We start from the raw sequence: 10,895 nt of genomic DNA on the forward strand, positions 1-10,895 counted from the left end.
AACAAGCAGTCAGTAAGAGGTACAGGAAAGCAGGAGGGGGCACAGCAAAGGAACAGGAGTCTCTTAATTGTTTGGTTACTCGTCCCCAGCGGCAAGTCAACACACAATAGGGACAAATCACACCTCGCTCCTGGGTAAGCAAGGCCTGAGCCTGGGTTCTCCATTCACACATCCTACATGTGCTGAGCACTTTGTTGGTGGCAGGGACACACAAGTGAGTACATCAGACTCAGCCTCCCTAGTTACTTAGTATCCCTGCTCCTCTCCATCTCTTCCCACCACTGACCCTGCCTCCGGGCGGGGTGGGGGGGGACTCTGGAATGTGACAAGGACAAGGGGAGGGATGCTAGGGTGCTCCCTATGAGGGCTCTTCTCCCTTGGTCTCCAACCTCATCAGCCCTACTGTGACCCAGAATGACCAAAGGCAGGGTCTGGGCAGGGCGGAAACAACTTTCCTGGAATTTCTGACTCCACTTCTTGTAAGCTCTGCATCTCCATGGGTGCCCAGGCCCCAGGCTGGCTGGCTGGGCGCCTCTGATCGCATTACAGGGCCGCCTTCCTTCAGCTATGTCTCCTGACGCCAGTAATGCCTCCAGACACCACTTGGGGCCTCTAGGGGCTCCAGGCTCCGGGGGAAGGCAGCAGAAGCTCCACCCACTGGGGGCCCAGGCTGGCAGGGTGGGCACCAAGAGGAGAGCAGCTTCTTTCCCTTCCTGGCTCTTTCCCTGGCTCTCTGATCGACCTGGACACTGCCACCAGGAACTCTCTGTCCCCTTGTTTTCCTGCTCAGAGACTGAAGGCCCAGCCCCTGCCAGGGGTCATCCAGATGGGCAGGAAGAGGATGAAGGCAATGGAAATTGGTGGAACCCTCACACCTGTGTTGGCCCAGGTCACATCACCCCTTCTCCAGGGATGCAGAGAAGTGGGGCCGCCTGACTCAGGCATGGGAAGATTCAAGTCCTATTCATTCTAAAGCTTTGGGCTCTTCTGGGTTCTGAGAAGAGACCCCTGGCCCCAGAAGTCTTTGTTTCCAAGGAGTTACTGTCCTCTCCTGCCCAAACCCCACTTATCTTTCAAGGGCCACTCAAGCTTCATCCTTCCCTCCTCCAGAAATTCTTCCATGATTACTCAGGCCTGAAAGAGCAACAACATAGGCATTTCCTATTGTACCACCCGATACTAGGCACCGATGACAAGAGTGAATGTTATCGAGCACTGCAGAATGTGCAAAGCACTTTTATGCGTTATCCCTGTATTTATCCCTACAACAATCCGATGAGATTGGTGTCATTAACTACTTCAAAATTCCACACATGAAGAAAGGAAGGCTGAGAGAGGGCAAGCAGTTTGCTCTAGGACACAAAGCCAGATGGCAGGTACTTGGATTTGAACCTGAATAGTCTGACTACACAGTGTGTCCTCTATGGATCCCTCCCAGGACATACATCTCAGGTTGTTTTTGAACGGGTTCCTCTCTGTTGCACCACCATGCCCCGCCCCCCCGTATCCCAGCATCACAGCACTGGCATGTGGCTCATACTTTAAAAAGTGACACAAACCCTATCAATTCCTCAAGGGTCAGACCAAAGCTCTGCCTGTCTCTGACCCCCGAGCCGGCACATGCTCAGTGAATGAGTTGCAGGGCTGGGCTGGTATTCTGACTTTCAGGATGACCAGCGTTCCTGGGCTCCCACCCCAAGAAGTGAAGAGTGATCTGGGCAGTCTGTCCCCGCCATCCCCTTCCCAGGGCCCCTAAGCCCTGGTGGGGTGCAGAGGTGGGGGCTGAGCGCCCAGGCTGCCTTGCCGGGGGTGGGGTCCTCTCTGCCTCCTGGGGCTCAGTCTTTGAGGCAAGAGGTGCTTATGGAACAGGAAAAGGGAACTGAGGTCCTGAAGGGTGATTTATGGCTTGAGAGAGAGAGAGGGAAACACACACACACACACACACACACACACACACACACTCAGGGCTGCATAATGCACACAAGGGCATTCCAGTCAATATATTGACTTTCCGGAGGGGCCTCTGTAAACACAAGCGGTTCTGGGCCTCGGCTACCTCTATCTCTTGATAGTTGCTGGGGCCTCTTTGGATAGAAGACAGAAAACCCCATAGCCATTAAGGATCCGCCTTCCACCTCTCCTGGACTCCAGACCTACAGATAGGGAGAGAGTCCAACCAACCCTGCCTCAGAGAGGGAAAGGTACTGGTCTAAGGTCACACAGCAGAGGAAGGGTAAGGACCGGTCCTAACTCTTAGGCCAGGAGCTGCCAGTCTCCAGGACCTGAGCCTCGCCGCTTGTTCCTCCTTCCTCTTCAGTCCCCATGGAAGAAGGTAACTCTGACTCTGCCTAGCAAGGCTCTCCTGAGCCAACTGTACACCAACAGTCCCAGCTGCCACTGTGTGCTGAGCTAAGGGCTTTATTGTACACCAGCTCATCTGAGCCTCAAAGGGTCCCATGAGGACATCGTGATTATTCTCATTTTGCAGATGAGTAAACTGAGGCATAGCACAGTTAGATGAGTCACCCGAGGGGCCAAGTTAGTAAGTGGCAACATTGAGCGCCTATGTTAACCCCCTCACAATTCCAGCTGGCCTGGCCATGCCTCCTTCTGGGAGGCTCTGTGAAGTGTGTCCCAGGGCCTGGGGCCCAAGGGTGACGGCCACTCTGCCCTCTGGCTGGCTCCTAGCATGACTGGGCAGGGAGTCCCTCCCTGCCTTCTTCCCCTCTGAGTTCTTGGGGAGCAAGGCAGAGGTGAGAAATACCTCCCCATGTGGACCCCTCTGGGTGCTTCACAGGTGTTTGCTGGGCTCCTTCTATTGCTAGCTGCTTTCCATCCCCAGCCCCTGCAGAGGTCCTAGCCCTGCAGTCCAGGGGAGCTGGGGGGCAGGGCCCTAAGGCCACCCATTCAGTAGAACTGGGATGCTGGGGACAGAAATGGGGCTGGGGGAGTTCCCTAAGGATGGTGCCCACCCTGAGCTGACAGTCAGCTGGAACGCTGGCACGCTCCCCAAGAGTGAGAGTTGGGACCTACAGGTTCCAGGTAGTGAGCCAGCCCCACCCTATCCTCTACAGGAAACGTTCTGGGAAATACAGAAAGGAGGGGCCCCACGCCTGGGGCTCAGGAGCTTCCCTCTCAACTCTGCTCTGCCTCTCTAGCTTCCCAAGTAGGTATCCACTTCACCAAGGGGCCCTTGCAGGGACAAAGTGAGGCCCCCACATAAAAGGACCTATAGGCTGTACAGCAGCACAAGCATCGGCGGGGCTGTGACTTTCTTGTAGGTTTCTTTGCCGACACATCTTACCTTGGAACTAGTCCTCAGCGTGGGCAGAGCTAGGAAGGCTGGGAAACACATCTGTGAACCCAGAAGCACAGTCCAGCATGTGAGCATATGTTTGTGTGTATGCTCATCTCCTTTCTTTCAACTGGTTCCACCCAGAGCCCCAGGCTCCTGCCCTGCCTGGGATGCTGCCCTTCATCAGACAGCCCCTCACTTGGGCTCTGCAGCAAATTCCAGAGGACACCTCACCTACGCTGGCTTCCTTCCTGAGGGAGATGAGCAGGACCATGAGGACCAAGGTCACAGAGCAGACCTACAAACTGCAGCCCCTCCATGGCTTTGGGTGAGATGAGAGCAGACTGTAGGGGCCCAGGATGGGACCCCTGACCTGGAAGCAGCAGCAGCACAAGCTGCTGAGTTGGCTTCAGGCCTTGTCCTGGGACCCACTTCAGGCTGACCTGTCCCAAGCCCCTCAGCAGGGGAAGGTGCTTCTGTCCTCCCAACAGCAGGCCTGGTTTCTGGCCACACATGGCTTACAGACAGTCCAGGCAGGTGCATGCAGGTCAAACCCAGGTCTCCTTAGTACAAAGGCAGGCACTTCCCAGGCCTGGGGGTGATGCACTGTCCCCCATTACACACATCTATTTATACACAAACACCACCACCTGGACCACATGACCCTGCACACACCCACACATACCCAAACACACACTCATCCTCGTACAACAGCCACAAACCTCAACACAACCCATCCTTCTGCGACCACCCTGCACACTTAAAATACCTCCACGCATTGCGGTACCCACCCTTTCTCTCTCACTTTCTAATACACATCCCCCCATACACACTCCTTAGTACTCACGCTCACATTCACAAGACTGCTTTCCCTAGTAGTGAGCGCTTGCTCAGCGCTGGGGAAGTGAAAGTTGCGAGTCGCCTGCCGGGGGCAGCCTGTTCCACGAGGTGACAAGCTGGGGGCTCGGCGGGCTGCGCTGAGCACTCACGAACAAGGCGAGAGGCTCAGCGTTAGAGTTCCGGCGCTCCTGCAGACCGATTTAGCTCGTCTGGGGAGGGAGGTGTCGAGGAAGAAGAGAGGGAAGAGGGGCACGAGGGAGCCGAGAGGGAGGGCGGGGAGCCGGGCTACCTTGCACGCAGACTCCAGGTGATGCACGCACCGCAAGGGTGAGGCAGTGCGAAATCCAGCCCCCAAGCTGCGGAGATGCTTGTCAGGCAGCTTTGCCGGGAAGGGTACATCCAGCTTCTAGCAACCCAGCGCTTTTGGAGGGAAGGAAGAGGGAAAAAAGGGGGGCAGTGGGGGGGGGCGCTGATTTATGCCTGCACTTTAGCAAACGTTTTTTGCTGCCATTAGCATCGCCAAACACCAGGAGCCGGAGCTGGAGCGGAAAGGGGCACCATGGGGACCTGTGGCTTTGCGAGCTGCCTGGGCTTGTCTGCCGGTGCTGAGGAGAGGTGGCTGGGCCTGCTCTGGGCCAGAGTTCTGATCTAGGGTGTCACCAACTCAGTGAAGGGCCACAGTCAATTCAGGATACCACTGTTTTCCCAAAAAGCCCCAGAGAGGTTGGGCTCGCCGAAATACCTCGGGCCTGGGGGTGGAAAGTACCATTCCTTCCCAACCCACTACAGACGGCCCTCTCCCTGAATTACGGTATTTTTAATTTACTTTTTTAAAAAGAAAGAAAAGCACAGAACGCACATGTTTGGTTTCATTTTGCCTTCACAGCTTTAATGACTCCATTTGTGGAAGCTGTTTAGGAAACTGGTGAGGAGGAGGAAGAGAGGGAGGCCAGCAACAGTGCCAGCTCTGGCCTGAGTGGGAACCCCCCCCCCCCGCCCCACCTGGGGGGCATCTGCCAGGGCCACCAATCCAGCCTAGGACCCAGACCCTTCGTCCATTCCTGCAGGTCTCTGGGCTACAAGACATTTTTCCACCCAACCCAGCTCTGAGGTTCAAAAGACTATATTGTAGCCAGCAGGCCCAGAAACCCTCCACTACTGTTCTTCCAGAATCACTAAGTTTGTTCTCCAAGAACTTGGGATAGAAGAGATCCAGTTTGCCTCATGCCCATCTCCAAAGGCCTGGGCAGCCTACAACCCCCAGAAGCAATCTCTGGCTCAGGGAAGGGGAGGTGGGAGGCCAAGCTTACCTCAAGCAACAGCCAGGAATGGGATCACAGCACCTTCAGTCCAGGGGAAACTCCACAACCACGAGGGCTGCAGAAGGCATGGGATTCCAAACAGCAAAAACATATTCTATCCCCAGCCATGCAAACAGGTGCATAGCTCTAAGATGCTGACATTTAGCCCTTGCAGTCCAAGGGAGCTGGGTTTGCAACCTGTCTTCCCTTCTCCAGGTCAGAGAAGTTGCTAAGATCACATCTGGAGTTCAGGGGTCAGGTTGGAACCACCTTTGGGCAGGAGCCGGGTTTCTGGCTCCATCTCTCCTGATTTGCAAATTGACCCACTTTCCCCATCCTGCTACAAGTCCCAGTCTAACCTGGCTACCAAAGCAGTCATTAACCAATCTTTATCTGCCTGCCTTAGATGGTGCTTCAGTTTGAACACGCCCCATCCTATCCCAGAAAAGCACCAGACTGAGGGACTCTTACCAGAGTCCCAGTGACCTTGGGAAAGCAGGAAAGCCTATCCCAAAGTTTCAGCAGTTAGATAAGCGCATTGGAAACGGGGGAATTGTTCTGTCCCACAGAATTCCCTGTTGGGGAGCGGGGAGGGCACAGACCTGGAGGAGAGAGATTACAGAGAAATTCCTCCCCTGCAGTGGTACTTTCATGCTAATGAGAAAACCCATTAAGATACTTGATTTTCCATTTGTTTAAGTAAGATGGGTGCTTGCTATAGTGTAGAGGGAGAAGAGGACAAGTCACCACACCACACAGGCATACACACACCAGCCAAAAATGCTGATTTTACTTGCACCTTAAAAAGAAAAAGAAATATTATCATGACACCTCAGTTCTTTCTCCACCATCCCAGCCAGAGACCAAGGAAGGGCTCATTAAAAGCTCCAGGAAGGGCTGAGTGGGGAAGGGGAGGGATTCCCAGGGCCAGCCAGGGCCTTTGAAGTGGCCTCCCCTGGCCAGTCACTTGCTGACATCTTCTTAAGGGTCTAGAGTTTTATGGTTCTGGTTTTGATTTCTCCACCATCAAACTTTGTGGCTTAAAAAAATTCTCAGTGCTGAAAAGGAAGCTCAACGCCATATTCTGGGGATGGGGTAGGGGGAAGAGGAGAGAGGTGTCTTCACTTCACAGGAGTCTGGACGCCCCAGGAATGCTTTCTGTAGGGACAACCTTCCCACCTCAGCTTGACAGGAGACTCAGGCAGGGATTGAAGGAAGGGTCCAGGGTGGCTTGAAACACCTGGCTACTGGACAGGAGCCCTCCACATGAGTCTGGATTGATGTCAAGTGAAGGCAAACTTGGGCAAAGCCAATACTTTGGTCTTGGTTTTCCCCGTCAGTGAAATGGGACTCATGATAGATTCACTGGAAAATCTCAAAAAACATTCTGAAAGAAAGATGCTCTGTGCTCATGGCATTGGAGAGGAAAGGTTGTGTGGGAGGAAGGGGCACGTTCTCCTCCCCAAGGCAAATTTCTAAGGGCCGAACATTTGGGCAAAGGGAAGGCTCAGGCCGACCCGCCAGTTGGCCCCTCTCCAGGCTGGTGGGCAGGCAGCCCCTGCCGTGCTAAGTAATGAGCACAATTCCAACACTGCTTCTGCTCGCTAGTGAGAAATCAAAGCCCAGTATTAGAGGCCATTTCTGGCTGGGCACTGTTCGTGCCCAAATCCATCAAAGCCCTGGGCCTGGGGTTTCTTCTGGGGAAGGTGGGGGTTGGATGCTTTGTTAAGCAGCAAAAGCAGGCCACCCCCAGCCTTCCTGCCCCAGCCCACCCACCCAGAGAACTGCAGGCCCACTGATCCTTTCTTTCTCCTAGCTGAGTCCCCTACCCTCACTAACCTTGGTATTTATTCCTGATCCCAGTCCCCTGCTGGTACAAAAGCTTCCCAAGACACAACCCTGCCCATGTGCCGTTTACAGAGACTTCACCATACCCTTCAATCACCTTCCCCAACACCCTCAAAGCAGAAACCAACACCCCAGTCCAGCACCTCCCACATCTAACTGCACCCTTTAAAACAAGGCTGGTCATTCAGCAGCCTACCTTCCCCCTTTCCCCTCATTACCTTCTAACTTCAAAACACTGCTTTAAATACCAGTCTGCCCAAATCATAATTAACTTGGATCAAATGATTGCGTGTCGTAACTTTACAGCACAGGACTTGGAAAAATAAAAAGTGGGGGATGTGCTAAAACCAAGCCCTTGCTCCTGGCCGTGGGAATCATTAATTTTGGAGCGAGGGATCTTTGGTTATTGTGGGGAGAAGAGGGGATGTCAACATCGCTACAGAAGGTGGGAGGGGGGCGACTGCGTCATCTCGGGTCCACTTTCTGCTCTAGTTTTTCCTGCCGGATTCTGAGAGAGGTTTTCGAGCAGGATGTCCCCTTCTGCTCCTACCCCACAAGGCAGCCTCACGGCAGCAGCCAAGCCACCTGCTTGGGTTCGGGTACCAGCAAGGTTGGCTCCAGTTCGTGTCCACCACCTTCCCAGGGAGGCACAGCTCACTTAGCGACGCCCAGTCCAGCTACAGGGCGAGGGAGACACATCCACTATCGGGATGGAGCGAAAGGTGGGTTAGGTACTTTATATTAGGGGCCCACCAACCCCCTCAACGCCTCTTCCTGGGCCCACAGAAGGTGATGTACGGAAGCCAGCGCACCTGGGTCTATCTCCGGACAAAGAGAGTGTCAGCGACCCGTTTAAAAGGAAACAGGTAGGAGCACTACGTATCCCGGGCCCTCTCGCAACATACACACCAACCCCTAGAAAAAAAACACCCTGCAACCGGCGGGGACCGAGATCTCTGAAAAGCTGTGCGCGCGGGATTCGGCCCCTCCCCCATCGATAGCCAAAGCACTGCAACCCGGCCTGTGGCTGCGGGCGCGGCACCGGCGCCTCCCGGGCTCCGCAGGTCACTCGCTCCCTCCCTCTGGTCTGCAGAGTACAGTCGGGGCGGCGCGCAGGAGCCTGGGCTGGGCCAGGACCCGAACTAGGAAGTTGCAAGCGAACAGGAGCGAGCGCACACCTGGCTCGGAGAGCGACAGTTCTTTTAGGCGCGGTAGTGGCCAGGCACTCCGGGAGCCACGGGTCGGCTGGAGGTGGTGGCTCCTCGCGGAGGCTCAGCCCTGAACTCAGCCTCCCGCAGTGGAGAGAAGAAGCGATCCGGCGCTAACGGGAGCAGAAAGCTTCCGGCTTACTCCAACCGCGCCCCCTCTCCCTGCCAGGGTCCCAGCCCGGCGGCGCCGCCGTCGCCCACTTTGGAGGGGCAGAGAAATCTGCCTTCTAACTTGGGCGTCCTGCCGCTTTCCCAGCGCGCACCGACTCCGCCTCAACTTCGGGGCTGAGCGCAGCAGCGAGGCGCAGGGTCCTCGCGTCCCCCGTCCCCCCGCCCCGGGCCCGAGAGCTCCTTACCTGCTTGGCTCAGGCTCGGGTCCCAGCAGAGTAGCAACGCCAGCAGCAGCGCGCCCCGCGCTCCGCTCCGGGCCCACATGCTCCCGCGGCCCGGCTCGGGCGCCTCTCCCCCGGGGCTCTCTCCCTGGCCCCAGCCTCGCCGCCGCCGTCTCCGCCGCCGCCGCCTCCTCCTCGCCGTCCTCCCCGGCGCCCGGCCGCGCCAGCCCGTGCCTTCCGTGGGGGCAGCGGCAGCCAGGCTGAGCGGAGCTCGGAACGCGGTGGATGCCCGGTGCCCGCTCTGGAGCCAGGCTCCGGCGCGCCCCACTCTGCGCTCCTCCGGCTGCGGGGCTCCGAGCGCTCACCGTGCTCTGCGCCCTGGCTCCGAAGTTGCGCGACCGAAGGAGAGTGCGCTCAGCGGCGCTCTCCGCGCCCAGCCGCTCCCAGCGGCCCCAGGGCCCTTGCCGGCCCCCGCCGCCTGCCACAATGCCAGCGCCGCTGCGCGCTCACCCAACGGAGTCCTCCGGCCCGGGTTGGGCGGGACCACGGGAGCACGGGGCGGGGACCGGTGGGCGAGGGCGGGGCCGGCGGGGCTCTTCGAGGGGGAACCCGACAGCCGTCTGCGCGCAGCCAGGGCTGAGCTGGGGTCCTTCACGGGAGGACCTCGAAGAACGCCGGGCCCAGCAGATTGGAAAACTCGGCCGCTGGAAACTGGCTGGAAGCGGACTCCAGTCAATTTTAGTTTCCAAAAATGAAGCCGATATACTGTACTTTGAGCTCTCCTTCGGCTTGGCTGTGTTAGCCTTCGCCTCTGATTAAATGCAGGACTTATTTGTGGCGTGATCTGTGCTTTCCAAGTGTGGGGGTCTTTCCCGGAAAGGCTTCCTAAGTGAGATACACTCAGACACCCAAGCGCTGATTGCAGGGTTCACAGTTGGATGGACTTGGGCGTGGATGAGAATCATCCTGGTTGGCTCTACGGGTCTGTGTGACCTGGGCAGAGCTGTCTACCAGACTCCTGGGAGCCCTCCTGACGTCTGAAGCCAGGACTTATAAAACAGCCCCGAAAGTGACAGCGGGGGAAGGAAGGACTGTTTTCCACTCAGTGCAAACTTAAGCTCTGCCCCTTACCTGTGTGACCTTGAACAAGTTACTAACTTGTTTTTTTTTAATGTGCTGGGGATGGAATAAATCCGGAAGCTACATCCCTAGGGGTTTTTATATTTTATTTTGAGTCAAGGTCTCACTAAGTAGCCCAGACTGGGCCCAAACTTATAATCCTCCTGCTGCAGCCTCCAAGTACTGGGATTTGCAGGCATGAATCACTGCCCTCAGCATTACTTAAGCTAATACTGGCCTCCTAATTATCATCCGCAAAATGGGGAATAATGATATTTACTGTTCCAAAGGGAATGTGGAATTGAAAGGAAATATATAGATAGAGAGAGACAGACAGACAGACAGACTGTAGCACTCAAGTCAGCAATCTCTGTCCTCTCCCAGCCAGTGTGATTCCTGGGTGAAAGTCCTGACCATCCATGAGTGGCCCAAGGAGTCTGAGGTAGCCAGGTGAGGCTTCTAGGGTGGTGGTGCCTAAGGACTAAAACCCAGAGAGAACACAAGGAGTGGATCTCCCTTGAGATGTCCCATGAGCCAATCACAGGGCTAAGCACTTAATATGCATCATCTAGTTAATTTTCACAACTCTCTAAAGTAGGTACCATTTATGTCTCCATTTTACAGCTGAAGGAACTGAGACACAGAGATGTAAAGCCATTAGCCCAAATCACCCAGCTTTGAGTGAATGAGTGGCTAAGTGAAGGGACCAAGGGAGATGGGATTAAAGGAAACCCTCTGCACTGGGGAGCCTCCTCCTGCACACCTTCCCTGGGGCTGAATTGGCTGTGCAAAGGCACTGGCCCCCCAAGGGAAGCTCCCCTGGCCCTGATCTGCCCACTACTTAGGCTCTTGTTTCTTTTCAGAGCTGGTATCTGAATCACTCCGCAAATACAGGTGCCACCAGCTGCTTTAGGAAGGGGTGACGGAAGTCAGAGAGGGCTCCATTCAGGCT

General features: G+C 55.9%; 1 protein-coding gene across 2 annotated transcripts in view; it reads right to left on the bottom strand.

Annotated features, from left to right (window-relative positions):
* Unc5b (unc-5 netrin receptor B) overlaps positions 1-9,175 on the bottom strand; it is a 75,246-nt gene extending 66,071 nt beyond the window's left edge. Inside the window, exon 1 of one of the 2 annotated variants that reach the window (XM_004846221.4) lies at positions 8,849-9,175. In XM_004846221.4, coding sequence (XP_004846278.1) covers positions 8,849-8,927 — 79 coding nt within the window. In that variant the 5' untranslated portion in view covers positions 8,928-9,175. The remainder of the gene's footprint in view (positions 1-8,848) is intronic. The other variant, XM_004846222.4, reaches the window with a different exon arrangement.
* Positions 9,176-10,895: the final 1,720 nt, after the last annotated feature.

This window comes from Heterocephalus glaber, unplaced genomic scaffold (genome assembly GCF_053883595.1).
Source record: "Heterocephalus glaber isolate CG9 unplaced genomic scaffold, H.glaber_assembly_v1.0 deba00001497, whole genome shotgun sequence".
In the NCBI taxonomy this organism is placed as follows: domain Eukaryota; kingdom Metazoa; phylum Chordata; class Mammalia; order Rodentia; family Bathyergidae; genus Heterocephalus; species Heterocephalus glaber.